General features: G+C 42.4%; 1 protein-coding gene and 1 pseudogene across 2 annotated transcripts in view; one reads left to right on the top strand and one right to left on the bottom strand.

The window, feature by feature from the left end:
* Window positions 1-6,623: 6,623 nt before the first annotated feature.
* Window positions 6,624-27,981, top strand: part of Mrps5 (mitochondrial ribosomal protein S5) — a 40,735-nt gene continuing 19,377 nt past the window's right edge. Inside the window, exons 1-4 of one of the 2 annotated variants that reach the window (XM_045147615.1) lie at window positions 6,624-6,692; window positions 11,815-11,898; window positions 13,340-13,477; window positions 27,458-27,583. In XM_045147615.1, coding sequence (XP_045003550.1) covers window positions 6,635-6,692; window positions 11,815-11,898; window positions 13,340-13,477; window positions 27,458-27,583 — 406 coding nt within the window. In that variant the 5' untranslated portion in view covers window positions 6,624-6,634. Of the gene's footprint in view, window positions 6,693-11,814; window positions 11,899-12,424; window positions 12,482-13,339; window positions 13,478-27,457; window positions 27,584-27,981 lie in introns of those variants that run through there. The other variant, XM_045147616.1, reaches the window with a different exon arrangement.
* LOC123460127 lies at window positions 24,367-24,590 on the bottom strand (annotated as a pseudogene).

Raw genomic sequence — 27,981 nt, 5'->3', positions numbered from 1 at the left:
TTTAAATTAGAGAGGTAGGGAGAGAAGCAGAAGGAGGGAGAGAAGGAGAGGGAGGGAGAGAATGGGCACACCAGGGCCTTCAGCCACTGTAAATGAATTCCAGATGCATGTGCCACCATGTGCATCTGGCTTACATGGGTTCTGGGGAATCGAACCTGGGCCATAGGCTTTGTAGGCAAGTGCCTTAACCACTGAGCCATCTCTCCAGCCTGGTTATTTGCTTTTTATTGTGGGCTTTTTCTGATTTGTTTTTTTCTGAGGCAAAAATCTCACTCTGGGGCTGGAGAGATGGCTTAGCAGTTAAGGTGTTTGCCTGCAAAGCCAAAGGACTTCAGTTCAGATTCCCCAGGACCCATGTAAGCCATATGCACAAGGTGGCACATATGTCTGGAGTTCATTTGCTGTGGCTGGAGGCCCTGGTACACCTATTCTCTCTCTCTCTTTCTCTGTCTGCCTCTTTCTCTCTCTTGCTCTTTCAAACAAATAAATCAATAATAATAATAAAAAAAGTCTCACTCTGTAGCCCAGGCTGGCTTTGAATGCACACCTTCTTGAGTACTGGGATTATAGGCATGTGCCACAATGTCTGATTTTGCCTACTACAGTTCTCCACAGCATTATGACAGATCTGCCAATGTAAATAATATATAATAATGTGGTGTGGATTGGTGTGACTTTGTGGAGGTTATGAGCTTGTCCCAGAAAAATGTTCAAAGCCTTAGAGAGTGAGAGGTTGCGTAGACACGTGGAGGCAGGGAGACAGCCAGCTTCTGTGCTAAGGGCATCCCAGGAAGACAGGGCTACATGAGAGATTGAAGGGTTACAATGTAGGCAGGAGAGAGTTTTGGGAGGCTCAAGTCTGGAGAGGAATTTTGCACTTGATCTTAGCCAAAAAGCCAAGAAGCGATAGAAGAGAGAGGGATTTTAAAGTGTAGCATACTTTCTTCAGTGTACTTCTTTCCCTAGTATGAGGAACATATATTAGCGAGATCTAGGAAAGCAGTAAATGAGGATGGCCTTCAGTCAGAGTTTGCCCTCTTTAAGTATCATAATTTGTACTTGAGAACTAGGTAAATGTGGATATGGAACATATTCAGCCAAACCTCATCCCTTTATAATCCCCAGGTAACTCTATAAATAGTGATGATTAAACAGCTTGGTAGATCTACTAAGAGTAATTGAATTATGAACTTAAAATGGATAAATTTGGTGGTGTATAAATTATACTTTAATAAAACCTTTAAAAAATCAAATGTTCAGATATAACAATTATTGCTAAATTGATTTCCCATTTTAAAATATTTTATTTAATTAATTTATTTATTTGAGAGAAAGAGAAAGAGGCAGATAGAGAGAATAGGTGCATCAGGGCCTCTAGCCACTGCAAACAAACTCCAGATGTATGCACCACTTTGTGTATCTGGCTTACATGGGTACTGGGGAATTGAACCTGGGTCCTTGGGCTTTGCATGTAAGTGCCTTAACTGCTTAGCCATTTCTTCAGCCCTTAATTTTCCCATTTTGTCTGTTACATCAAGCTAGCCATGCAGCTTTGGCGTCAATTTCTTTCTTTCTTTTTTGAGGTAGGGTCTTCCACTAGCTCAGGCTGACCTGGAATTCACTATGTAGTCTCAAGTGCTGGGATTAAAGGTGTGCAGCATCATGCCGGGCTTCAATTTCTGGTAGTACTTTGGTACTTGGTTTGAGAACCTTGTTTGCTCTGCAACTTAGGTAGGTAGAGAAACCAGGATGAGGTACTAACATGGGCCAAAGAAGTTTTTCCCAATAAAGATTAGCTCTTACTGGGACAGTCTTTCAAGAATATGAAAGTTCAAGACAGGAAGCTAAGGCCAGAATTCAGGAAAATCAGCTCAACATGAGTCTATGCTGACATATTAGACCTAAAAGTCCAAAAGGCAGGCCATGGCAGAGGAAGCTGGCAGGTAGGATGCCCTGGAGGCATTTGTACAGTAGCAGTCAGAATGCTAATTTTTTAAAAAATTTTTTGTTTATTTTTATTTATTTATTTGAGAGCAACAGACAGAGAAGGAGGCAGACAGAGAGAGAGAATGGGCATGCCAGGGCCTTCAGCCACTGCAAACGAACTCCAGACGTGTGCTCCCCCTTGTGCATCTGGCTAACATGGGTCCTGGAGAATTGAGCCTCGAACTGGGGTCCTCAGGCTTCACAGGCAAGCGCTTAACCGCTAAGCCATCTCTCCAGCCCAGAATACTAATTTTTAAAATATTTTATTTATTTATTTGAGAGAGGAAGAGGCAGAAAAAGACAGTGGGGGAAGAGAATATGAATATGGGCACACTAGGGCCTCCAGCCACTGCAAATGACCTCCAGATGCATGTGCCACCTTGTGTATCTGGCTTTACGTAGGTACTGGGGAATTGAATTCAGGTCCTTAGGCTTTGCAGGCAAGCGTCTTAACTGCTAAGCCATCTCTCCAGCCCCAAACTGCCAGTTTTGAGGTTTAAAATCAGGAATTTCTTCCTAGAAAGTCAAGATCACAGAAGAAAGAGCATAGGTTTCATGTTAGAAACAGGTTCATTTGCTCTGTATCTCCCTTCTCCCTGGTACTCTTCTCTAACATTCACTCAAGTCACTTCCTTTTTAAATATGTTTGTGTTTATTTCTGAGGAGAGAGAGAGAGAGCGAGAGAACATGAGAATGTGCATGCCAGGCCTTCCAGCCTACTATACAAATGAACTCCAGATGCATGTGTCACTTTTGCATCTGGTTTCATGTGGGTATTGGGGAATCAAATCTATATTAAACTTTGCAAGCCTTAACTGCTGAGTCATCTCTCTAGCCCCAATACATGATTTAAAAACATTTTAACACATTTTATTTATTTGTAAGTAGATAGATAGGTAGGTAGGTAGGTAGAGAGAGTATGGGTGTGCCAGGGCCTCTAGCCACTGTAAGCAAATTCCAGATGCATGTGTCACTTTGTGTATCTGGCTTACATGGCTACAGGACAAATTGAACCCAGGTCATTACTCTTTGCAGGCAAGTGCTTCAACTACTGAGCCAACTCTCCAGCCCCTTAGTACATGATTTTTTTTTTGTAATTTTTTTTGAGAGAGAGAGAGAATGTATTGGCATATCAGGGCCTCCAGCCACTGCCATCCAACTCCAGATGCATGTGTCACCTTGTATGCATGTGCGACCTTGTGCATTTGCATCACCTTGTATGTCTAGCTTACATGGGATCTGGAGAGTCAAACATGAGTCCTCAGGCTTCGCAGGCAAGCCCCTTAACTGCTAAGCCATTCTTCCAGCCCTCAGTACAAGATTATTTTTTTTCGAGGTAGAGTCTCACTCCAGCCCAGGCTGACCTGGAATTCACTATGGAGTCTCAGGGTGGCCTCGAACTCATGGCAATCCCATTACCTCTGCCTCCCGAGTGCTGGGATTAAAGGTGTGCACCACCACGCCCTGCTTCAGTACAAGATTTTTAAAACTGGCTTTCTTGTTACCATAATTCTCCAGACATCTGAGTTTTGTATAACAATGACTTGGACCTTATTATTGTTGAGAAGTATTTTATGACATGGATTTACTGGAGTGTGTTAAACTATGTAACCTTTGAAAGACATCTGGAATATTTACAGTTTGAGGCTATTGCAAATAAATCTGCTATGAATACTCATGAATGTGTTATTGTGCTAACATAAGTTTTCATATTCTGTGAGGGCAAAATCCAGGGATGCCAACTAGGTAGTAGAACAGCTGAGTGTTTAGCTTGATAAGAAACTGCCATACTTTTCCATTCTCAATGACAATGAAACAGTCTGATTTTCATAACCTCATCAATTACGCTGGTTGCCAATATTATTTTTTTACTGTAGCTGTTTTGATAGATGTATAGAAATATCTTTCCATTGTTTTCTTTTTTTGACATGTGCCAGTCCAAATAGATTCCAGGGGTCATTGTTGGGTGTCTTCCTCAATTGCTCTTCACCTTATTTCTTGAGATAGGGTCTCACAACGAACCTAAATGTCACCAACTCTGGCCTAGAGTAGCTAGCAAGCAAGTCCCAAGGACCCTTCTGTCTCAGCCTCGCCATCACTGGAGTACAGGTGCATGCATTACACCATTACATGGGTGCCAGGGATTCAAACTCAGATCCTCATGCTTTTGCAACAAGCACTTTCCCTGCTAAACCATCTCCTCATCCCCTTATTGTGCTTTTAAAAGAGACAGAAAAAGAGAGGGAGAAATGAAGTGAGGGAGAAGGGCATGCTAATGCCTCCTGCCACTGCAGATGAACTCCAGATGCATGTGCCACTTAGTGCATCTGGCTTTACTTGGGTACTGGAGGAACTGAACCCAGGATGTCAGACTTCGCAAGCAAGGGCCTTTAATTGCTGAGACATTTCTCTAGCCCCTCACTGTGCTTTTGATTTGCATTTTCTTAGTGGTTAATAATATTGGGCAGCTTTCAGGAGCTTCTTGGCTTTCCTTATTTCTTTAATGTTTGAGCACAGAATGTTAGATATTTTTTGACCCATATCAATGCTTACCAAAGGGTAACCTCCACAATGGAGAATTTTAATGAGGTGGATATAATTTTGTAGATACCAGTCTCCTTCAGCAAAATGAACTCAAGAATAAAGTGTCCATGCTGAGGAGACTCAAAACTTGTCAAAGTCCTAAGAAGTGACAGTTGAGCGTTCAGCACTAAACAAGACATCACTATCACACCCTCCAATGGCTCAGTGACTATAGCAGAAAAGGTGGCAAAAAGAAGGTATGCATCAAAGGATGAGGAGTGCTTTGGAAAACTGTTCATCAGACACAAAATGATCACTGTAATGATCTCTCAGGGGCTGCTGGTACCTGAGCAATACTGGGCCCATCAACATGTCAGTGGTGATGGAGGAGGGCACAAAGCCAAACAAAAAAGAGAGAATAGTCATTTTTAAAGGTGCGGGGATTCAGTGGAGGGTGTTGGGGAGGGGTAAAAAAGAGGGTTCTGGGAGAGGAAAATGTAAATTTTTAAGTAACTTTTAACAATTTTAATAAAAAAGAATAAACTGTCAGGGATGGAATTGCACAGGGCCAACCTACAGTTACTTCTGAGTGATGGAGTCTAAAAGCAGAGACCAACACTGAGACCTTGACATGGTTTCTCCTGGGGAATCAGCCAGCTGTCTGTTTCTATGTAGGCTGATTACACTGGACCAGTTCTATCATGGAAGACATAGCACTTTGTTCTCATGGGAAGATTTTTTGGGTAAAGATTTTCCTATCCTGCTCACAGTGCTTCTGCCACAACTATTCATGCATAGACTTACAGAATGCTATATCCCCCATTAAGGGCATTGCTTCAGCCTTAGGGATTTTCTACACAGTAAATGAAGAGCAGTCATTAACACCTGGTCATGGGATTAACTTGCTTTACCATGTTTCTAGCCACACTGAAGCAGACGGCTTCCCCAAAATGTAATTTCACCAATTTGAGATGTAAAGGCTTTTGAAAATGAGAGACACCATGAAATAGGAAATAGGTTGTCCACTTCATCAAAGAAAAAAAGGAATGGATGAAGCAGCGGTTATTGTTCATCTTTAACTATATATACCTTGTCATTATTTTACTTTTCTGAATGTTTGAACATACTAAGTTTTTAAAAAAGTGAAGGAATCCAAACAAATCATCCGTGTTCTTCCTTCTCTGTTGCACGTCATTTGGGCAAGCAAGGATGACTTAAACCCAAGCCTCAACTGAGGGAAAACTATGCCCTAAGGCAGGTACATGTGTGTTAATGAACACATGAATGCATATGAAATCAAAGCAATTTAAATGCTTAATAAATTAAGGCCGGGCGTGGTGGCACACGCCTTGATCAATTCCAGCACTCGAGGCTGAGCCAGGTAGGAGAATCACAGCGAGTTTGAGACCAGCCTGGGGCTACAGAGTCACTTTCCAGGTCAGCCTGGGTGAGTGGGACCCTGCTTCGAAAAAAAACAAAACTTCAAGTTTTAATGGAGGTGGGGTATCTGAACGTTCTTCATTTCGTGGATCTCGTTGACCTCTTGGATCCTCCTCGTACTTGGTTCCGCTGCTCGGCAGTACCTCCAGACTCAAGACTCCAGTGCGACCTTGACTCTGAGCACCTGCCAGCAGAACAGATTTCCCTGCTAGAGATGCGGCCCCGCCCCGCCCCGCCCGCCCGCCCGCTCCGCCCGCTCCGCCCCGCCCCGCCCCGCCCGCTCCGCCCCGCCCCGCCCGCTCCGCCCCGCCCGCTCCGCCCCGCCCGCTCCGCCCCGCCCCGCCCGCTCCGCCCCGCCCCGCCCCGCCCCGCCCGCTCCGCCCCGCCCCGCCCGCTCCGCCCCGCCCCGCCCGCTCCGCCCCGCCCCGCCCGCTCCGCCCCGCCCCGGGTCCTAGGCGAGGACCCACACCGGGCTGTCCTCCGCTGCGCCTGACGCACGTCACCGTGCGGTCCCTCCGGACGGCCCTCTCTCTCCGCTGTGTGCGCTGCGGCGTGACTCGGGTGTCGAGGACGTCGCCTCGGGCTGCCGCCGGTCGTGTGACGAGGGGCCGTCGCGGCGGGCGGCGGCGAAGGCCGACCCTGAGGCAGGCTGCGGCGCGGCGCGGCTCGGGCTCCGGCCTCCAGCATGGCGGCGGCCGTGCGCGCTGCGAGCCGTCTTCCGGCGCTGGGCGGCGTGCGGCCGGGTGAGCGCGGGGAGCGGGGCCCGGGCAGCGCGGGCGGGGGGCCTGCCGGGGAGGCGCGGAGGCGGGAGGCCGCGCGGCCCGCCACGCCGCCGCCTGCCCGCCCGGGCCGCCGCGCGAGCTCGCGGGCCTTCTCCCTGTCAGGGTCGCGCGGCCGGTGGGCTGGATGCTGTTCGTGGAGGCTCTTTGCAGAAGCTCCACAGAGCAGCTGCGGCGTGCTCGGCGGAGGAGTGGGGGCTGGCCAGGGTCCCCTCCCGGAGAGCAGCTCCGAGGGGCGATGTCGAGGCCGAGCCTCCGCTGCGAGCGCGGGCTCCCCGGCGGCCCCGCCGCGCCGGCGGCGACGCGAGTGCGGGGGAGCTTTGGCCGTCGCCCTGGTTAGCCGAGCGCAGCCCGGAAGGGCGGGCGGGCGGGCGGCCGTCCCGGGCGCGAGGTTGACCTACGGGAACGGCTTCGTGAGTTGACTTGTTAAGTCCACAGCACAACATTGGCCATGTCGAAACGCAAAGACTTAAGCCTCTGAAAGTTTGTTAACTCATTTCGCTACAGAATTTGACGTGGAATCACTGGGTGGAAAATCCGATTCAAACAGTGGTTTCTTTTGTCCGTGTCAGGACCATCTCCTCTTCTCTCACGGGCTCTGTCACATAGCACACAGTAGCTTTTCACACCCCTTAACTGCATTCTAGGATGCATGTCTGCTTTCAGCCGTTTATACTTTGCAAAAAAAAAAAAAAAATCACTTCCTTCTTACATTGTCTTTATTGGCATATATGTTCTGTTGCCATTTTATTCTTGCTTTTGAGTCCAGGTTGTACCCAAGCCTGGCTTTCAACTCCATCCTCCAGCTTAAGCCACCCAGTCGTAGAATTAACAGATGTGCAGCACCACACGTCTTTAATTGTGTGTGTGTGTATTAGAGGATTATGGCTCAGACATGAGAAACTTGTTCACAGACTGATACATAAAGCTTTACACCCATAATGCCTTGCTCCAAAGCCTTTTCTCTCTCTTGTGTAGCTGAGCAACCCCACTCCCTTTTTGGTTAATACCTTTATTGACATGTACCCCATACCATACAATTCACCTGTTTAAAATGTGTAATTTAGGGTTGGAGAGATGGCTTAGCAGCTAAGCGCTTGCCTGTGAAGCCTAAGGACCCCACTTCAAGGCTCGATTCCCCAGGACCCACGTTAGCCAGATGCACAAGGGGGAGCATGGTGTGGAGTTCGCCTGCAGTGGCTGGAGGCCCTGGCGCGCCCAATCTCTCTCTCTCTCTCTATGCCTCTTTCTGTCTGTTGCTCTCAAATAAACAAACAAAAAAATATTAAAAAATGGGTTTTTAGATTTTTTTTTTTGTAGATTTGTGCATAAGTCACCATCGATATTAGAGCACTTCTGTCTCCCCAAAAGGCAAATCTACATTTTTAGCTGTTGGCCCCCAGCTGTACACAGCCGCTATCAATTTCCCATCTCTCTATCATAAATAGAATCATATGCCATGTGGTCTTTTCTTACTAACTTCTTCCATTTAGCAGTGCTGTGGGGTTTACCCATGCTAATATGTCAGTACACCACAATTTATCTGTTCATCAGTTGATAACACTTGGGATGTTTTCACCTTTTGGCTGTTCTAACATTACTGTAAACAGTGGGTCATATTTTTTTCTATACTTCTGTCTTTTCTTGTGTATATATCTGGGAGTGAAATTGCTGTTTAATTTAATTTAATTTAATTTAATTCCATGCTTAACTAAGAAACTTCCAGACTATTTACAAAGTATCTGGAGCATTTTACATTCCCACCAGTACTTGTTAATATCTGTCCTTTAAAAAAAATTAAGGGCTGGGGAGATGGCTTAGTGGTTAAGGCACTTGCCTGCAAAGCCAAAAGACCCAGGTTCGATTCCCCAGGACCCACATAAGCCATATACACAAGGTGACGCATGCGTCTGGAGTTTGTTTACAGTGGCCAAAGGCCCTGGTGCACCCATTCTCTTTTTCTGCTTCTCTCTCTCTTGAATAAAAAATAGAATATTAATTTTTGTAAATTTTATGTGTGTTTGTGTGCATGCATATGTGTAGGCATATGTCTGCTTTGCATCGTTCTGGGAATCCAAACTTTGGTTGTCACACCTTCATAGTAAGTGCTTTTAACTACTACTCTCTTTCTTTTCTTTTTAAAAGAAGTGCGTGTGTGTGTGTGTATTTTTTTTAAAGGAGTCTCTTAGTTATTTATTTGAGAGACAGAATGTGCACCAGAGCCTTTGGCCACTGTAAACGAACTTCAGATGCATGCACCACCTTGTGTGCCTGGCTTACGTGGGTTCTGGGGAATTGAACCTGGGTTCTTTGGCTTTGCAGGCAAGTGCCTTAACTGCTAGGCCATCTCTTGAGTTGAAAGAAATATTTTTATTTATTTATTTGAGCAAGAAAATAAATGTATATGCTAGGGCCTTCAGCCGCTGTGAAAGAACTCCAGACACATGCACCACCATGTGCATCTGGCTTTGCCTTTGCAGGCAAGTGCCTTAACTGTTAAGCCATCTCTCCCTCCCTCTGTCCCTCCCTGCCTTCTTTTTTTTTTTTTTGTAACTTGGTACTGGAGAATGAACCTAGGGCCTTGCATATATGCTAGGCAGGTTCTCCACCATTAATCCTTAGTCTTCCTTAGTCTCTTGACTTTGAGACAGGCTCTCACTAACTTGCTGAGGCTGATACTGAACTTTCAGTCCCTCTGAATCAGACTCCCAGGTAGCTGGATGTACAGGCATACACCACTAGGACCACCTTCTTCTGTTCACTTTTAAGTTGGATTGGCTTCTTACTGAATTGTAAGAGGTCTTAGCAGTATATATATAGTCGTTCGTTGTGTTGTCTTTGAACACTTGTATTTTTTTACATATTCTTACTCTGTATGTAGCGCAGGCCAGCCTCCAGCTTGCCACCCTCCTGTAGCCTCCTAAGTGCTGGGGGATCATAGGCAGGTACCAGCACGCTTGACTTGTTTTGTGTGTGTTGTATTATGTGTGTGTGTACATATGTGTGTGGGTGCACATATGTATGTGCAGGCCAGAGGTTGACCCTGGGAGTCTTTCCACTCCCACCTTATTCTTTTAGACTTAAGAGTCTCTTGCTGAGCTGAGAACTCACTGATTGAACTAGACTAGTTAGCCATTGAGACCTAGGGATTCTCTGTCTTCACCTCCGCAGCACTGGGATTATAGGTGTGGGCCATAGCACCTGACATTTTACGTGGGTTCTGGGGCTCTTGTCTTCATGCCTGTGTGGCAAGCTCTTTATCCACTGAACCAGCTTCCCAGCCCCCATGTTTGACTTTGGTAATATTTTCTGAAGCACATTTTGTTTTGGCAGTGCTAGAAATCAAACTTGGGGTCCAGCACTGAGCTGTATCCCCTGTCTTTAAATACAGTTTTAAATTTTGATGGTATTCTTAACCTGTTTTTCGTTTTGTGGTTTGTACTTTCAGTGTTATATCTAAGAAACTACCAAACCCAAGGTCATGATGATTTACCCCATGTTTTCTTTTAGGAGCTTTATAGTTTTGGCTCTTACCATTAAATTTCACCCTGTTTTGAGTTAATGTTTATATGTGCTGGGCAGTAGAGCTTCAATTTTATTCTGGTGCTTGTTAGTACCCAGTTGTTCCCAGAAATCAGTTGCCCATCAGTGCATCCGAGCCTCTTGTGAACTACCATGCTGTGAAGGCATGTAGTGGATATAGTCAGCCTGGTGCTGTAGAGACTCCTGGGGGAACAGGGAATGTTGGGACCCGGGAGGTTTCACCAAGAGCTGATGTGTCAACAACCAGGAGATTTTAGTGGAGGACCAGATCTGTACCAGAGCAAAGTGAGTTCAGTACTTACTAGAGGTCCAACATGGCTAGAGGGAGACGGAGGAGGGAGGGGCAGCATGAGATTGGGGTGGAAGGCTATGTGGCTGCCCTGCAGAATGCTGAGAAGGTTCTTTTGGGAGAGGGGTCATAGCCTCTTGTAAATTATGATGGCCTTGAGCTGATGCCCCTTCTGAATACTTGGATTGTAAGCATGAGCCATCACATCTGGCTTGTGCTAAGGAATTTTAAAAGTGTTTTGCAGGTAGTAGAGAACCAATAAAAATGTCTGTTTGAGTTGTGAAGTGCCTAAATTTGATATTTTGGGAAGGTGATGAGTTAGAGGGGGAAGATTGGAAACTGTTGTTACCCTGTGGCTGGGTTATGAGGAGACCTTACAAGGAAGGGCCAGCTGGACCACAGAAAGGGTGCATCTAACTGGGTTGACTTCTGAGGCTTGGAAACTGGGTGGATGTGAGAGAGAAGATTGGAAAAGAGGCACAATGTCAGCTACTTGGCAAGTAGTTATAGTGCCTAGAAATCATTAAATTATCTTAGTCCTTTTATTCTATAGATGGTAATGTTCTGTGGGCATTACTATTTAAATCTTTTTCATGCAGAAATGTATCTTTATATTTGTGTGTGTATACATATATATTCATATATATATATTTATAAATGTATCTATATTATTTATTTATTTGAGAGAGATATACAGAAAAAGGTAGCTAGAGAGAGAATAGGCATGCCGGGACCTCTAGCCACTGCACATGAACTCCAGACGCATACACTACCTTGTGCATCTGTCTTACATGGGTCCTGGGGAATCGAACCTGGGTCCTTCAGCTTTGCAGGCAAGCGCCTTAACCGCTGTGGTGGATTGATTCAGGTGTCCCCCATAAACTTAGGTGTCCTGAATGCCACATTCCCAGCTGATGGAGATTTGGGAATTAAAGCCTCCTGGAGGGAGTGCATTGTTGGGGGCAGGCTTTTTGCTGTTATAGCCAGTTTCCGCATGCCAGTGTTTGGCCCACTCTCCTATTGTATTGTCCACCTTATGTTGGCCAGGGGGTGATGTCCACCCTCTGCTCATGCCATCGTTTTCCCTGCCATCAAGGAGCTTCCCCCCTCGAGCCTGTGAGCCAAAATAAACCTCTTTTTCCCACAAGCTGCTCTTGGTTGGGTGATTTCTATCAGCACTGTAGATCTGACTGCAACAACTGCTAAGCTGTTTCTCCAGTCCTCTTTATATATATTTTTCTTTTCAATTTACAGGTCATTTCTTGTCCAGGCAGCTTTCTGTAAACACCTTTCCAGCTGCAGCTTCTGTTCTGGCATTGAAGACTGCTCTCAGCAATGGTGAGGATTGTGTACTAACCCACCTTTCCTGAAAGATTTAATAGTAGAGTAGTTAGCTGAAGTAGCTCAGTGGGGGAACGTTAGACTGAATAGTAGAATGTTTTTTGGAGTTTTAATTAGTTAATTAATTCATTTATATTTTTCTCTTTTTAATTTTTTTATTAACAACTTCCATGATTATAAAAAATATCCCATGGTAATGGCCTCCCTCCTCCCACTTTCCCCTTTGAAACTCCACTCTCCATCATATCCCTCTCCCCTTCTTAATCAGTCTCTCTTTTATTTTGATGTCATGATCTTTTCCTCCTATTTTGATAGTCTTGTGTAGGTAGTGTCAGGCATTGTGAGGTCATGGATATCCAGGCCATTTTGTGTATGGAGGAACACGTTATAAGGATTCCTACCCTTCCTTTGGCTCTTACATTCTTTCCGCCACTTCTTCTGCAATAGACCCTGAGCCTTGGAAGGTGTGCTAGAGATATTGCAGTGCTGATCACTCCTGTCACTTCTTCCCAGCACCATGATGCCTTCTGAGTCATCCCAAGGTCACTGCCATCTGAAAAGAGAAGCTTCTCTGCCAAAAGTGAGAGTAGCATTGATATAAGGGTATGAACACTCAGGAGCTGTAGAAAATTTTCAGTGCCAGGGGATGGGATACCTTCTATAACTTTTAGTGAGTTGTTGGCCAGGGAAGTTCCTGATGCCCCCCAAAACATTATAGGCCATTGCCGAGGCCCTTGGTTTCCCACCAGGAATAGATGGTATGACCCCCACATATGTGGGCTGCAAGGCTACTGAAAAATTCTGCTGGAACTGAGCTGAATACCCTTTCCATGTAGACCAGCTGACAGAGAGCTGGAAAAAGCCATTCTGCATGCGGTCATTGGGAGGGATGAGCTATAGTTTCTCTCACCAGGGCATTTAGGTTTCTTTGGTGGTTTGATTCAGGTGTCCCCCATAAACTTAGGTGTTCTGAATGCTAGGTTCCCAGCTGATGGAGATTTGGGAATTAATGCCTCCTGGAGGCAGTGTATTGTTAGGGTTGGGCTTATGGGTGTTATAGCCAGCTTCCCTGTGCCAGTGTTTGGCACATTCTCCTGCTGATGTTGGTCAGGAGGTGATGTCTACCCTCTGCTCATGTCATCGTTTTTCCCTGCCATCATGGAGCTTCCCCTAGAGTCTGTATGTAAGCCAAAATAAACCTTTTTCCCCACATGCTGCTCTTGGTTGGGTGTTTTCTGCCAGCAATGTGAACCTGACTGCAACAGTTGTCATCAGCTAAAAGTTAGGTTTTAGGTTTTAAAGATGTTTTGAAATACAGTTCTTAAAAGGTCAGGATTTTAGTGACTTATTTTTTATTAGTAACAGTGATCTGGTGCTGCAGTGTTTTTCCATAGTTGTACAGCCTCTGACGAAAAGTTTAACTCTTATCTTCTTACAGGCTCTTTGTCGGCACAGGGAACCAGAGACAACCACTATTTCAGCAGGTTCAGCCATGCCCTGCAGACACAATGCTGTCTTTCCTCTCCCAGTAACTTGATGGGCCAGCAGCACAGACCCTACAGTTTCTTCACTAAACGTATGTAGAATGAGCGCAAACTTCTCCCATGCTGTGAAACAGGGAAATAAAAGGTGTTTGTGTGTCTTAATTTGTATTTTTCTTCCTTAAATTAGCATTTTAATGACTAGTTTATGATGTCTGATTAAAATAAAAGTATTCCTTGGTATACCACTAGAATTACCTCCAGGTTATCAATTGTACAGTTGATAACAGATTTACTTTGTGGACTGGGAATGTAGCTCAGTGGTAAGCATTTGCCTAGCTTGAATAAAGACCTGGGTTCTCTACATTTGGGGCACCTAAAGCCTAAGAAGCATTGAATCATGGCACATACCTGCTGGTTTCTATTTTCGCCTTAACTTGAAGAGTTAAAACATCTGATCAAGGGAAAGTAATGTTTTCATTCTTTTGTTGAGTAAAGCAAAGGAGATTTTATTGAGAAAACAGTTAGGAAGCTCAGAGGGTTAGGGCAGGTATGCTTAGAATTTCAGCCACAATGCCAAGATAGAAAACGAGAAAAGAAAACTTTTGCTTTTTTTAGTTGGAACTCAGAAAAGAGGGCAGGCTTATTGAAGATCTGCAAGCAGATACACTGAGGGAGGAGTTTCTGGGGCATAACTGTTCCTTCTATCTCCTCACCATGTCCTTAGGTGAGGGGTGGTGTCTTGACCAGGTGATTGACAAGTCTAGTTGTATTAATCCTTTTTTGTCTATGGGGGTGGGGAATGAATTGGTGCACCAGACCTCCAGCCACTGCAGTTGAACTCCAGATGTGTGTGCCACTATGTGTGACCTTGTGCATTCATCACCTGTGTGTCTGGCTTATGTGGGATCTGGGTAGTTGAACATGGGTCCTTAGTCTTTGCAGGCAAGTGCCTTAACTGCTAAGCCATTTCTTCAGCCCTGGGTTGACTCTAAGTGGAGGAAGGACCATGGTCTTTATTTTTTTTAGGTAGCTGAGAATATCATGTCTCCACCCAGGGCCAGAGGACTTTGTTCCTCTAACAGAGAAAGATAATTTTTTAGAGACTTTTTTTTTTTTTTTAATAAGTCTTCCAAGTTTATTTTCCCTTTTATGATTGACTGGGCTATATAGAAACTTTTGATTTCCACATGGACTTTGAGCTCAGCTCATCAATCTCTGTAAGGGAAATTATTAAGATTTTAAAATTGAAAGTTCACTGACTCCTTAGAGCCAAAGGACTTATCAATGACAGTGGGCCTTCTGGTTCATGAACATGAAGTAACCCTCCATGTATTGTGGGCTCTTTTTTTTTTTTTCTTTTCAAAATTTTTATTAACATTTTCTATGATTATAAAAAAATTGCATAGTAATACCCTTCCTCCCCCCCCCCGCACTTTCCCCCTTGTTTTTTTTAGTTTTATTTTTTTTTAATTTTATTTCTTATCTTTTCACAATTTTTATTAACATTTGCCATGATTATAAAAAATGTCCCATGGTAATACACTCCCCCACCCCGCACTTTCCCCTTTGAAATTCCATTCTCCCATCAATTTAGCACCCCATCTCAATCATTGTAGTTACATATATACAATACCAACCTATTACTATTCCCTTCCTTTCTCTTCCCTTTATATCTCCTTTTTAACTTACTGGCCTCTGCTACTACGTATTTTCCTTCTCACACTGAAGCCCAATCATCTGTAGCTAGGATCCACATATGAGGGAGAACATGTGGTGCTTGGCTTTCTGGACCTGGGTTACCTCACTTAGTATAATCCTTTCCAGATCCATCCATTTTTCTGCAAATTTCTTAACTTCATTTTTCTTTAACATTGAGTAGAACTCCATTGTATAAATGTGCCACATCTTCATTATCCACTCGTAAGTTGAGGGACATCTAGGCTGGTTCCATTTCCCAGCTATTATAAATTGAGCAGCAATAAACATGGTTGAGCATGGACTTCTAAGGAAATGAGATGAGTCCTTAGGATATATGCCTAGGAGTGCTATAGCTGGGTCATATGGTAGATCAATCTTTAGCTGTTTTAGGAACCTCCACACTGATTTCCACAATGGCTGCACCAGATTGCATTCTCACCAGCAGTGTAGAAGGGTTCCTCTTTGTCCACATCCCCGCCAACATTTATGATCATTTGTTTTCATGGTGGTAGCCAATTTGACAGGAGTGAGATGGAATCTCAATGTAGTTTTAATCTGCATTTCCCTGATGACTAGTGACGTAGAACATCTTTTTAGATGATTATAAATCTACATGTCTGTTTTTGTGCCAGTACCACGCTGTTTTTGTTACTATGGCTCTGTAGTATAGGTTAAAATCAGGTATGGTGATACCACCAGCCTTATTTTTGTTGTTCAGTATTATTTTAGATATTTGAGGTTTTTTGTGATTCCAAATGAATTTTTGGATTGTTTTTTCTATTTCCATGAGGAATGCCTTTGGAATTTTCATAGGGATTGCATTAAATGTGTATATTGCCTTTGGTAAGATTGCCATTTTCACAATATTGATTCTTCCAATCCAGGAACAAGGGATGTTTCTCCACTTTCTAGTGTCTTCTGCAATTTCTCACATGCGTGTTTTAAAGTTCTCATTGTAGAGATTCTTTACTTCCTTGGTTAGGTTTATTCCAAGGTACTTTATTTTTTTTTGATGCAATTGTGAACGGGAGTGATTTTCTGATTTCATCCTCTGTGTGTTTGTTGTTAGCATATATGAAGGCTACTGATTTCTGTGTATTTATTTTGTATCCTGCTACATTGCTGTAGGTTTTGATCAGCTCTAACAGTTTGCTAGTTGAGTCTTTAGGGTCCTTTATGTATAGAATCATGTCATCTGCAAATAATGGTAACTTGATCTCTTCCTTTCCAATTTGTATCCCTTTTATGTGTGTGTCTTGCCTTTTTGTTATGGCTAAGACTTCCAAACTACATTAAATAAAAGTGGGAACAGTGGACATCCTTGTTTTGTTTCTGATTTTTTGGAAAAGCTTCCAGTTTTTCCCCATTTAGTAATATGTTGGCTGTAGGCTTGTCATACAAATCAAGGAAATCATACATTTCTTTCAGATTTTCATACTTTGTGGAGTATATGCTTTTGTGTTATGTTCCCTATGACTTTTTGAATTTCTCTGGAATCTGTTGTGATGTTACCTTTTTCATCTCTGGTTTTATTTTATTTTATTTATTTACTTTTCAAATTCTTTTTATTTTATTTTATTTTCACAATTTTTATTAACATTTTCCATGATTATAAAACATATCCCATGTTAATACCCTTCCATCCACCCCCCCACACTTTCCCCTTTGAAATTCCATTCTCCATCGTATTACCTCCCCATTTGATTTTATTAAATTGTGTCTCTTCTCTCTTTCTTTTGGTCAGATTTGCTAAGGGTTTATCAATCTTGTTTATCCTTTCAAAGAACCAACTCTTCGTTTCATTAATTCTTTGGTTTTTTTTTTTTTGTTGTTTCTATTTCATTAATTTCTGCCCTAATCTTTATTATTTCTTCACGACTACTGATTTTTGGTTTGCCTTGTTCTTCTTTTTCCAAGACTTTAAGGTGAAGCATTATGCCATTTACTTGTGACCTTTCTAATTTCTTAATACAGGCACTTAAGGCTATAAATTTACCTCTTATAACTGCCTTCAATGTGTCCCAGAGATTTTGGTATGTTGTGTTCTCATTATCGTTTGACTCTATAAATTTTTTGATTTCCTTCTTGATTTTTTTCATTTAGTATTGTATTGTTTAGTTTCCATGATTTTGTGTATGCTCTATAGCCTTTTCTTGCTACTGAATTGTAGTTTAATTCCATTGTGGTCAGAGAATGCAAGGAATTATTTCAATTATCCTGAATTTGTTAAGATTTGCTTTGTGTCCTAATATATGGTCTATTTTAGAGAATGTTCCATGTGCTGCTAAAAAGAATGTATATTCTGCAGCCTTTGGATGAAATGTCCTGTATATATCTGTTAGGTCCATTCTTTCTATGACCTCATTTAGTCCAGATGCCTCTCTGTTTATTTTTTCCCGGGATGACCTGTCCATGGATGAGAGTGGGGTGTTAAAGTCACCCACCACCACTGTGTTTGGTGTTATCTGTGACCTTAGTTTTAACAGTGTTTGTTTGATGAATTTGGGAGCCCCCATGTTAGGTGCATATATGTTTAGGATTGTAATGTCTTCCTGTTGGAGTGTGCCCTTAATCAATATAAAGTGACCTTCCTTATCTTTCTTGACTAACGTTGGACTGAAGTCTACCTTGTCAGATATTAGGATAGCAACCGTGCTTGTTTTCTAGGCCCATTTGCTTGAAACACCACTTTCCAACCTTTCACCCTAAGATAATGTCTGTCCTTTGTAGAAAGGTGAGTTTCTTGGAGACAACAAATTGTAGGATCCTGCTCTTTAACCCAGTCTGCAAACCTATGTCTTTTTGTTGGGGCATTGAGGCCATTATATTAATAGATATTATTGAACGGTGTGTATTTATGTTTGCCTTTTTTTTTTTTGTGGTTCTGGTTCTACCTTTGCTCCCTTGTGTTAACTAGTATTTGAGTATTGCTTGTTTTTCCAGGTTCCTTATATGTGTGCTTTTCCTTTTCTTCTGCATGGAGGATTTTATCAAGTATTTTCTGTAGAGCTGGTTTTGTCTTCAAATACTCCTTTAACCTGCTTTTGTCATGGAATGTCCTTATTTCTCAGTCTATTTGAATGGATAGCTTTGCAGGATAAAATAACCTTGGTTGACAGTTGTTACCTTTCAGAACTTGGAATATATCAGTCCAAGCCCTTCTGGCTTTTAAAGTTTGTATTGACTAATCTGCTGTGATCCTGATGGGCTTGACTTTGTAGGTAACTTGATTTTTCTCTCTAACTGCTTTCAATATTTTTTTCTTTGGTTTGTGTGTTTTGTAATTTGATTATGATATTCTGAGGAGAAGTTCTTTCCAGGTTTTGTTTGGCTGGGGTTCTAAAGGCTTCCTGTATCTGCATTGGCACCTCTTTCCCAATTTTGGGGAAATTTTCTTCTATGATTTTGTTGAAGATGCCTACTATGCCTTTGGAGTGGAATTCTTCTCCTTCTACTATGCCCTGTATTCTTATATTTGATCTTTTCATAGTGTCCCAAATATCTTGAAATTCCCACTCATACTTTTCTATAAATTTGTTTTTCTCTTTGTTGAACTGTATTAGATCTGCCACCTGGTTTTCTAGCTTACATATTCTGTCCTCTCTTTCATCCATTCTACTGGTGAGATTTTCTACAGAGTTTTTTATTTCATTAACTGTGTTCTTTTTTGCTAGTAATTCTGACTGGTTTTTCTTTATTATTTCTATTTCCTTATTTATGTCTTGTATTGCCTTCTTTATTTCATTAACTTGGTGTCCTGTGTCTTCTTTGATTTCCTCTTTGATTCCTTTGATTTCCTCTTTGATTTCTTCTTTGATTCCTTTGATTTGTTCTTTGACTTCTTTGAACATATTTACAATCATTCTTTTGGAATCTTTCTCAGGCATTTCCTCTAACTCGTTCTCATTCGAGGTCATTTCTGATGCATTAATACTTTTAGGTGGATTTATATTGTCTTGCTTTTTAGTGTTTCTTGTGTTATAATGTATATATTTTTGCATCTTGGATTAAGTTAATGCTTGGATTTTCTAGCTAGCTGTGTATTCTTAGCTGTATCAATTGATTTGATGTTATAAATCTTTAGAGTAGGAGAATGTGTACAGTGTTTAGTTAAATTTTAAATTTTAGTTAAATCCAAAACAGCACTGAGTATTCATGCAAGAGTAGTTATTATAACAACCAGATCCTTTATCAACAAAGAGGTTAAGATTTCTGGTCTGTTGAGGGATCCACGTCAGCTTGTGACCAAGTGAGACCCTTCTCTGGTGCAATCCCAGTTACCTTGGATGATTTTGGTGTCAGTCAGTTGCTGCCTGGGTCGTTGGTCTGCTGTTCTGATTTCTGGAGCTGGGCACTGGCTTTTCCTGCCAGGCAAACCAAGGCTGCCAACTGTGGCCCTGCAGAATGGCACCCCTGCTGCTGGAACTTCTACTGCTGCTGCTGAAGCAGTTGCTGCTGGATGTGTTGCCACTGCTGCTAAAGCTGCCGCTGCTGGGTCTGTCACCGCTGCTGCTGAAGCCACTGCTGCCGCTGAAGCTGCTGCTGCTGGATCCGCTGCTGTTGCAGGTGCCGGAGCCGCTGATGTTGCTGCCGGACTCTGCTCCTGCTTGGGTCCCACTGTCGGCTCAAGTTGGCTGGCCGGGTCCCAGGACTGCTGCTCTGTTCGCTGGAGCTGGGCATAGGCCGTGGGGGATGGGAGGAAACCGCAGCTGCTCTAGTTCTCTCGCTGTTCCATGTGTTCTTCTACCTTGTGATTTGCTCCTCCGTTGTTCACTGCCACTCTCCCTTCATGTTTCTTGAGTTGTGGAGAGCTCCGGTGTGAGTGGAAGCTCCCCGCACCTGGCTTTTCCTGTGGCTTGAGCCGAGCCTGACGCTTTTTTGGTGCGCCGCTGCTGTGGTCAGTGGACCTGCCGGGTCTGCTTTTTCCGGCCTGTGCAGGCTCTGGATGCTCTGGATCTCTTCTACTTCTCCACTGCCGTTTCAATTTCCTATACACCTCACTTTTTAGTAAAAGTGTATATTTTGCTGAGTTTTTTTGGTCTTTCCCCCATCCCCCAGGTTGCTTTGGTGTGGTACCTATGCCTGCCATCTTAACTGGAAGTTCTAGAGACTTTTTAAAAAAAAGTATGATTTTCAATTTTATTTTTTTATTTATTTGAGAGATGGGAGAGGGAGACAATGGGTGCACCAGGGCCTCCAGCCATTGGAAATGAATTCCAGATGCATGTGCCCCCTTGTTCATCTGGCTTACATGTGTCCTGTGGAATTGAACCTGGGTCCTTAGGCTTTGCAGGCAAATGCTTTAAATACTATGCCATCTCTCCAGCCCTTTAGAGATTTAAAGCAATATAATTTCTTTATTTTCAATTGGAGAGAGAGAGAAAGAGAACAGATATACCTGGGCCTCTAGCCACTGCATATGCACTCCAGACACATACACCACTTTGTGCATCTGGCTTTTATGTGGGTACTGGGCCGTCAAACCCGGGATGTTAGGCTTTGAAGGCAAGTGCCTTAATCGCTGTGCCATCTCTTCAGCCCGAGAAAGATAATTTTAAAGAGACAGTATTTTACCAATATTCTTATTTGTGATAGTGCTTAAAAGTTTTACCTGGACTGACATGAATTTTTCAGGTAGTAAATAGAGATGATTCACAATTTCGCATTAATCAATAAAAAATTGGGTTAGTAAAGGCAATTCATTATCATTTTAGAATGTTTAGTAAATACAGAAAAATCAAATGAATTCATGCACCTACCATTCCTGCTGCACCCAGGATGGATTAGCTGCAATATCATGCAGCCACATTTTGGGAATATATAGTACTTTATTGTTGGATATAAATTATTGTCAAGCAGGCTGGGTGTGGTGGTGCACATCTAATCGCAGCACTCGGGAAGCAGAGGTAGGAGGATCTCTGTGAGTTTGAGGCCACCCTGAGACTACATAATGAATTATAGGTCAGCCTGGGCTAGAGCAAGGCCGTACCTCAAAAAACAAAATCAATCTGGAAGTCTCATGGTAATTAGATCATTTGTGTAGTAATGTGGAAGAGAGCATCAGATAAGGGGGACTTAGAAGTATGGTTGACTTGGTTGTGCCTGTGGTTTTAGGTGTTAATGAGAAAGGAACTGGGTACACATGGGAGCATTAGACTTGTCCTTTGTATCTGTAGTCTCCTTTTTTTTTTTTTAATTTTTTGTTATTTATTTATTTATTTGAGAGCAACAGACAGAGAAAGAGGCAGATAGATAGAGAATGGGCACGCCAGGGCCTCTAGCCACTGCAAAGGAACTCCAGACGTGTGTGCCCCTTGTGCATCTGGCTAATGTGGGTCCTGGGGAATTGAGCCTCGAACCGGGGTCCTTAGGCTTGGCAGGCAAACGCTTAACTGCTAAGCCATCTCTCCAGCCCTGTAGTCTCCTTTTTTAAAAAGAAATCTTTTTATTATAAGTCTTTAATTCCCCCTCTCCATTCCTATTGACCCCTCTGTTTGATTCACTTCCCTCTTCTTATTAGTCTTTTATTTATTTATTTATTTATATTTTATAAAAATACCAAATTATTTCAGTATCTCATTTAATTTTTTAAATTAGGATTGCTGATCAATTATAGTAACTTAATATTCATTATCAGAGGTGCAAAAAACATTAATAAGATATTAATTTTTTTTTTTTTTTTTTTGGTTTTTCAAGGAGGGTCTCACTCTGGTCCAGGCTGACCTGGAATTAACTCTGTAGTCTCAGGGTGGCCTTGAACTCACAGCAATTCACCTACTTCTGCCTCCCGAGTGCTGGGATTAAAGGCGTGTGCGACCATGCCCAGCTAATAAGATATTAAATACTACAGTGATAAAGTTACTAGACCATGCATTGAGGAAAACCATGTTTAGTATTTGAAAGTTCCAGTTTTGGGCTGGAGAGATGGCTTAGCGGTTAAGCGCTTGCCTGTGAAGCCTAAGGACCCGAGGCTCGGTTCCCCAGGACCCACGTTAGCCAGATGCACAAGGGGGGGGCGCACGCGTCTGGAGTTCGTTTGCAGAGGCTGGAAGCCCTGGCGCGCCCATTCTCTCTCTCTCCCTCTATCTGTCTTTCTCTCTGTGTCTGTTGCTCTCAAATAAATAAATAATTAATTAAAAAAAAAAGTTCCAGTTTTACTAAATTTTTGCTCTGTACTTGTAATTATAGCATGTTTCATTCTCATTTCGATATAATTGATCTAGTTTGTGCAATCACTACTATGCTGTTCAAAATTTTTTTAATTTAAATCTTAAGCCTTTCTCTGCCACTTAGGAAGTAGGATTTAACTGTTTACTTATTCTTTACAGAAGATTGAATTTTTTTCTTTTTTTATCTTTTCACAATTTTTATTAACATTTTCCATGATTATAAAAAATACCCCATGGTAATGCCCTCCCCCCCCTGCACTTTCCCCTTTGAAATTCCATTCTTCATCAGAAGATTGAAATTTTAACTTTCACTTTGATCCTGTTTGATTAAAAAAAAATCATGACACCACTACCACACGAGTTTAAACACAGAATGTAATAAAAACAAGTCCTGGGCTGGAGAGATGGCATAGCAGTTAAGCGCTTGCCTGTGAAGCCTAAGGTTCGAGGCTAGATTCCCCAGGACCCATGTTAGCCAGATGCACAAGGGGTCGTAAGCGTCTGGAGTTCGTATGCAATGGCTGGAAGCCCTGGCACGCTCATTCTCTCTCTCACTCTCTATCTGCCTCTTTCTCTCTCTGTCACTCTCAAATAAATAAAAATTAAAAAAAAACAAGTACTATCTATATAATCAGCTAATTGTCAGATGAGACATGTTAACTGTCTCACAGCTGTCATAAGCACAAGGCAACGCTGATGCCCAAGTACAACAGCGCTTGGCATTTTGTCTGCAAGCTTTTCACCAGTGTTTCTGTTCTCAGCAACTCATCTAGGAAAATGGCAGTGCTCAGAAGTACAAAAACTATTATGTTCAGCAGGTGGTCCTCTACATGGCCAGTAAGAGAATTCTTTATAAAATTACATTAAAAATGCAAAATGTAGGCTGGAGAGATGGCTTTGCAGTTAAGCGCTTGCCTGTGAAGCCTAAGGACCCCGGTTCGAGGCTCGGTTCCCCAGGTCCCACGTTAGCCAGATGCACAAGGGGGCGCACGCATCTGGAGTTTGTTTGCAGAGGCTGGAAGCCCTGGCACGCCCATTCTCTCTCCCTCCCTCTATCTGTCTTTCTGTCTGTGTCTGTCGCTCTCAAATAAATAAATAAATAAATGAACAAAAAAAAAATTTTTAAAAAATGCAAAATGTCTTGATAATTACCACCTCAAAGGTCAATGTGAGAAAAATGCAAAAAAAATAGACATACTCATTAATATCATTTCCCTTTGAGAAAAAGTCAGCAATGCTTCTATTCCAAAAAATAAGAAATGATTCTAAAATTGTGGTTAATAGTACGTCTTTCAAGCCAACATAAACTTTTCACCTCTAGAATAGCACTTCATTTTAAACCAGTATTTGAATCAAGTTCATAGTCCTAAAGCCATTTTTCTTCATATAGTGTTTTCACTTGAAAACATAAGCTGCAAAATGGCACCCAGCTGTCAGTTATAAAGAACTACAAGTTGAGCATCCCTCGGCAGAAATACTGACCAGTAATATTTTAGTTTTTCAGACCTTAAGAGTACTTGCATAACACCTTGCTGATGGGATCCAAGTCTAATCAAAGTTCATCTCCATCTCATTTAACCTGAAGAGAATGTTATTTCAGTGCTCCTGTATTTTAGCTGCAGCCCTTCACAAGTTCAGGTGTGGAACCTGCTACTTGCAGCATCATGTCTGCATGTTTCAGATTTGAGAGGGGTTTGGATTTTCAGATTAAACATGCTCCAGTATGGTAAATGCCAATTCATAGTAACTTTTGGCAGAAACCAACAAACTTCTATACCAGCCTAAAAGTTACTATAGTATGGAGGTCAGAACATGATTCTCCTATATGGTCAGCTGTAATTTTTTTTTGGGGGGTGTTTCGAGGTACAGTCTCACTCTAGTCCAGGCTGACCTGGAATTCACTATGGAGTCTCAGGGTGGCCTCGAACTCACAGCAATCCTCCTACCTCTGCCTCCTGGGTGCTGGGATTAAAGGCGTGCACCACCACGCCCGGCTTTCAGCTGTAATTTATTAAATAATACTTCCATGAACATGAATGAAACCTTAGCAAGTCCTTCCAAAGCTGCACGATTTCCAAATAGTTTTTCTCCAGTTACACAACCTTTCCATTCCTTTAATCTTTTTTTTGTCGCTTAGCTTTGGCAATATTTTCTTGACGTTTTTGCTTCTTCTTTTGCTCTTTCTCCTTGGCCTTAATCATCTTGGCCAAATTCCAGGACAGTACAGCGCTTGCTAGGAAGAGTGGAGTGAGGGCCAGAATGACTATTGTAAGGAAGCCATATGGGTCTTTTGCAGCCCATTCCATGACATACTCAGCCACGCCTTTATGTCACACATCTTTGTGACAGTCTTAGGAAACTTCTGCTTGAATAGTGATCTCTAATCTTATTTTCCTGGGTTTATCAGTAGGCCAAACAATCTCAGATGACCCGTGGTCCTTGTCTTTAGTTGTACAATACACTTCTGAGAGGATTTCATTCGCCACACCAGAAGCAGCCCCAGCCCTCGCGTCCTGCCCACAGGCCGGCCCCAGCCAGATTCTCTTTTATTTATTTTTAAAAATTTTTAATTTTTATTTGAGAGAGATAAGGAGGAAGATAGATAAATAGAGAGAATGGGTACATCCGGGCCTCCAGCTGCTACAAGTGGATTCCAGATTCCAGCTGCTACAAGTGGATTCTAGATGTATGTTCTATCTTGTGCATCTTGCGTACAAGGGTCCTGTGGTGTTGAACCTCGGTCCTTTGGCTTTGCAGGCATGTGCCTTAACCACCAAGCCATCTTTTCCAGCCCATTCTCTCTCTTATTTTGATGTCATAATCTTTTCCTCCTATTAAGAAGGTTTTATGTAGGTAGGTTCAGGTACTGTGAGGTCATGAATATCAATAGCCTCAATTTGTTTTGTTTTTGTTTTTTACTCTTTTTAAAATATATATATATATATATATATTTATATATTTTAGAGAGAGAGAGAATGGGAGGGGAAACAAAGAAAGAGAGAATGGGTGCACCAGGATCTCCAGCTAGTGAAAATGAAAGTCCAGATGCATGTATCACATTGTGCATCTGGCTTACATGGCTACTGGGGAATCGAACCTGGGTCCTTATCTGGCTTACATGGCTACTGGGGAATCGAACCTGGGTCCTTAGGCTTCCCAAGCAAATGCCTTAACCACTAAGCTATCTCTCCAGCCCCATATATACTCTGTATATATGTCTGTATCTTTCTGCTTGCAAATAAGTAAATAATATAAAGTATTATTTATTTGAGAGAAAGAAAGAGAGATAGAGACTACATGGGTGCTCCAGGGCCTCCTGCCACTGCAAATTAACTCCAGATGCATGTGCCACTTTGTGTGCCTGGTTTTACATGGGTAATGGGGATTTGAACCTGGGTTGTCAGACTTTGCAAGCAAGTGCATTTAACTCCTGAGCCATGTCTCCAGCCCCTATATATATCCTCTTTTGTGGTGGTGGTTTGGTTTTTGAGGTATAGCCTCATTTTTTTTTAAGAGTTGACTTTCTTTAGAGGAGCAAATCAGATTTATAAGTTTTGGGAATTTTCACTTTTTATTTATTTTAGTTTTGTTTTCTGAGACTGTCACATTATGTAGCCCAGAATGACCTTGAACTTTCAGTCCTGCCACAACTTCCCAAATGCTGGTATTTCACATATATATCACCAGCCAGGCACAGGACTTTTGATATTTAGGAGTCCTCTCCCTGTTCTAAAAAGCCCTTTTACTACTATTCTTTATATATATCTGTGTGTGTGTGTGTGTGTGTGTGTATTTTTTAATTATTTGAGAGAAAGAAGAGAAGCAGAGACAGAAAGAATGGGCATACAAGGGCCTCCAGCCACGCAAACAAACTCCAGATGCCTCCTTGTGCATCTGTGGGTCCTGGGGAATCAAACCTTGGTGTAGGCAAGCACCTTAACCGCTGAGCTATTTCCCCAGCCCTTCACTACTATTCTTGTTTTAAATGTTTTTTTTTTCAATATATTTATTTATTTAAGGGGGGAGGGGGAGGAGAAAGGGGAGGGAGGGAGGATGGGCATGCCAGGGCCTTCAGCCACTACAAATGAACTCCAGATGCATGTGCTACCTTGTATATCTGGCTTACGTGGGTCCTGGGGAATCTAACTGGGGTTCTTTGGCTTTGCAGGCAAGCACCTTAACTGCTAAGCCTTCTCTCCTGTCCCTATTCTTGTTTTAGAGGTGCCACTCATCCTCAGAGACCTCTTCTGCACTGTTCTGCCTCTTCTACTGACTCCTTCAACTCACCTTTATCCTCAGTTATGTGACTCTGAACTCTTTAAGAGTTCACTGCTCCCAAGTCATAATGACCGATTAGGTCTAGTGGTTTGTGGTTTCAATTAAAAAATAAAATAAAATCTTTGGTTTTTTCTCTCTCTTTTTTCTTTTTTGTCTTTGAGGAAGAGTCCTTGAACTTCGAATCTTCTTGTATTAACCTGGGATTAGAGAGATGTACCACCATGCCTGGTTTCCCTTTTAGTTTTAATGACTGATTTGATGATTTTAAATGAAGGAAAATTCTGTAATCGACTGGCCTCTTCATATGCCCCATTACAAATGAACTTGAGTACTGAGGGTAAAACAATCACATCTTTAGAGAGAGTTTAGTTTGAGGGTGCTACTTTGTCTTGAGTTTGTGGTCCTTTTGTGTTGAATTCATATTGGACTAAAGTTGGAGCTTGATTATTTGCTCCAGTCAGGGAAACATAGCAGCCTGTGGTAGTTAGTCACAGTTTCCTGCATCCCTCAAGATCAGGAATGCTGTACAGATACAAAACATTTAAGTATAATGTACAGCTAACACATGTTTCTTTTTCTGTGTTCTTCCTGGAGTATCAAAGGTGAGGCCTTTCAGGGAACAAGTAGGGCTTCTAAACCTGTAGGTTCATGAAGGAGAATAAAGCATATTTGTACAAATGTATCTTTGATTTCTGGTAAATAACTGGGACTTCAATGTTTTCTGTGTTTTGTATGGAAGTAATAGCATTGTTTCCTCTTGGTCTTCACAAATTTAACCGCATGGTATATGCAAATAATAACTTTGTTTTGTTTTCATTACCTTCTTATGTGTGTGAAGCTGCCTCTTCTGGCCTTGACTCAATAGGAGACTACACATTGTTGTGTGAAAACTACAGAATTTAAAAAAACAAACCTGTTTCATTACAGTGACGGCAGATGAGCTGTGGAGAGGTGCTTTAGCAGAGACGGGTGCTGGAGCAAGAAAAGGAAGAGGCAAAAGGACTAAGAAAAAGAGAAGAAAGGATTTGAACCGGGGTCAAATCATTGGTGAAGGTATACTTCTTTATAAAACCATCTAAATTCTTATTCCTTGTTTTTTGTTCTGTTTGAGACAGTGTTTCACTGTGTAGTTCAGGCTGGCCTTGAACTCATGATCTTCCTGCCTTATCCTCCTGTTGTAGTTTCCTTCTCCTTGCTGGGACAAAAGCAGCTCATGGGAGGAAAGTATTTATTTTGGCTAATAGTCTTGAGGGGAAGCTCCATGATGGCAGGGGAAAGCACGACATGAGCAGAGGTGGAAAACAGCAGAAGGAGAGTGAGCTAAGTTCTGGAAAATGGAGCTGGCTGTAATACCCCTAAGCCCACACCTAACTACCTACCTCTTCAAGGCAGGCTCCACTTCCCAAACTGCTACTGGCTGGGGACCAAGTGTTCAGAACACATGTGTTTAC

This window comes from Jaculus jaculus, chromosome 4 (genome assembly GCF_020740685.1).
Source record: "Jaculus jaculus isolate mJacJac1 chromosome 4, mJacJac1.mat.Y.cur, whole genome shotgun sequence".
In the NCBI taxonomy this organism is placed as follows: Eukaryota; Metazoa; Chordata; class Mammalia; order Rodentia; family Dipodidae; genus Jaculus; species Jaculus jaculus.
Note: the sequence above shows the minus strand (reverse complement) of the source record. Positions and strands in the feature narration are given on the sequence as shown.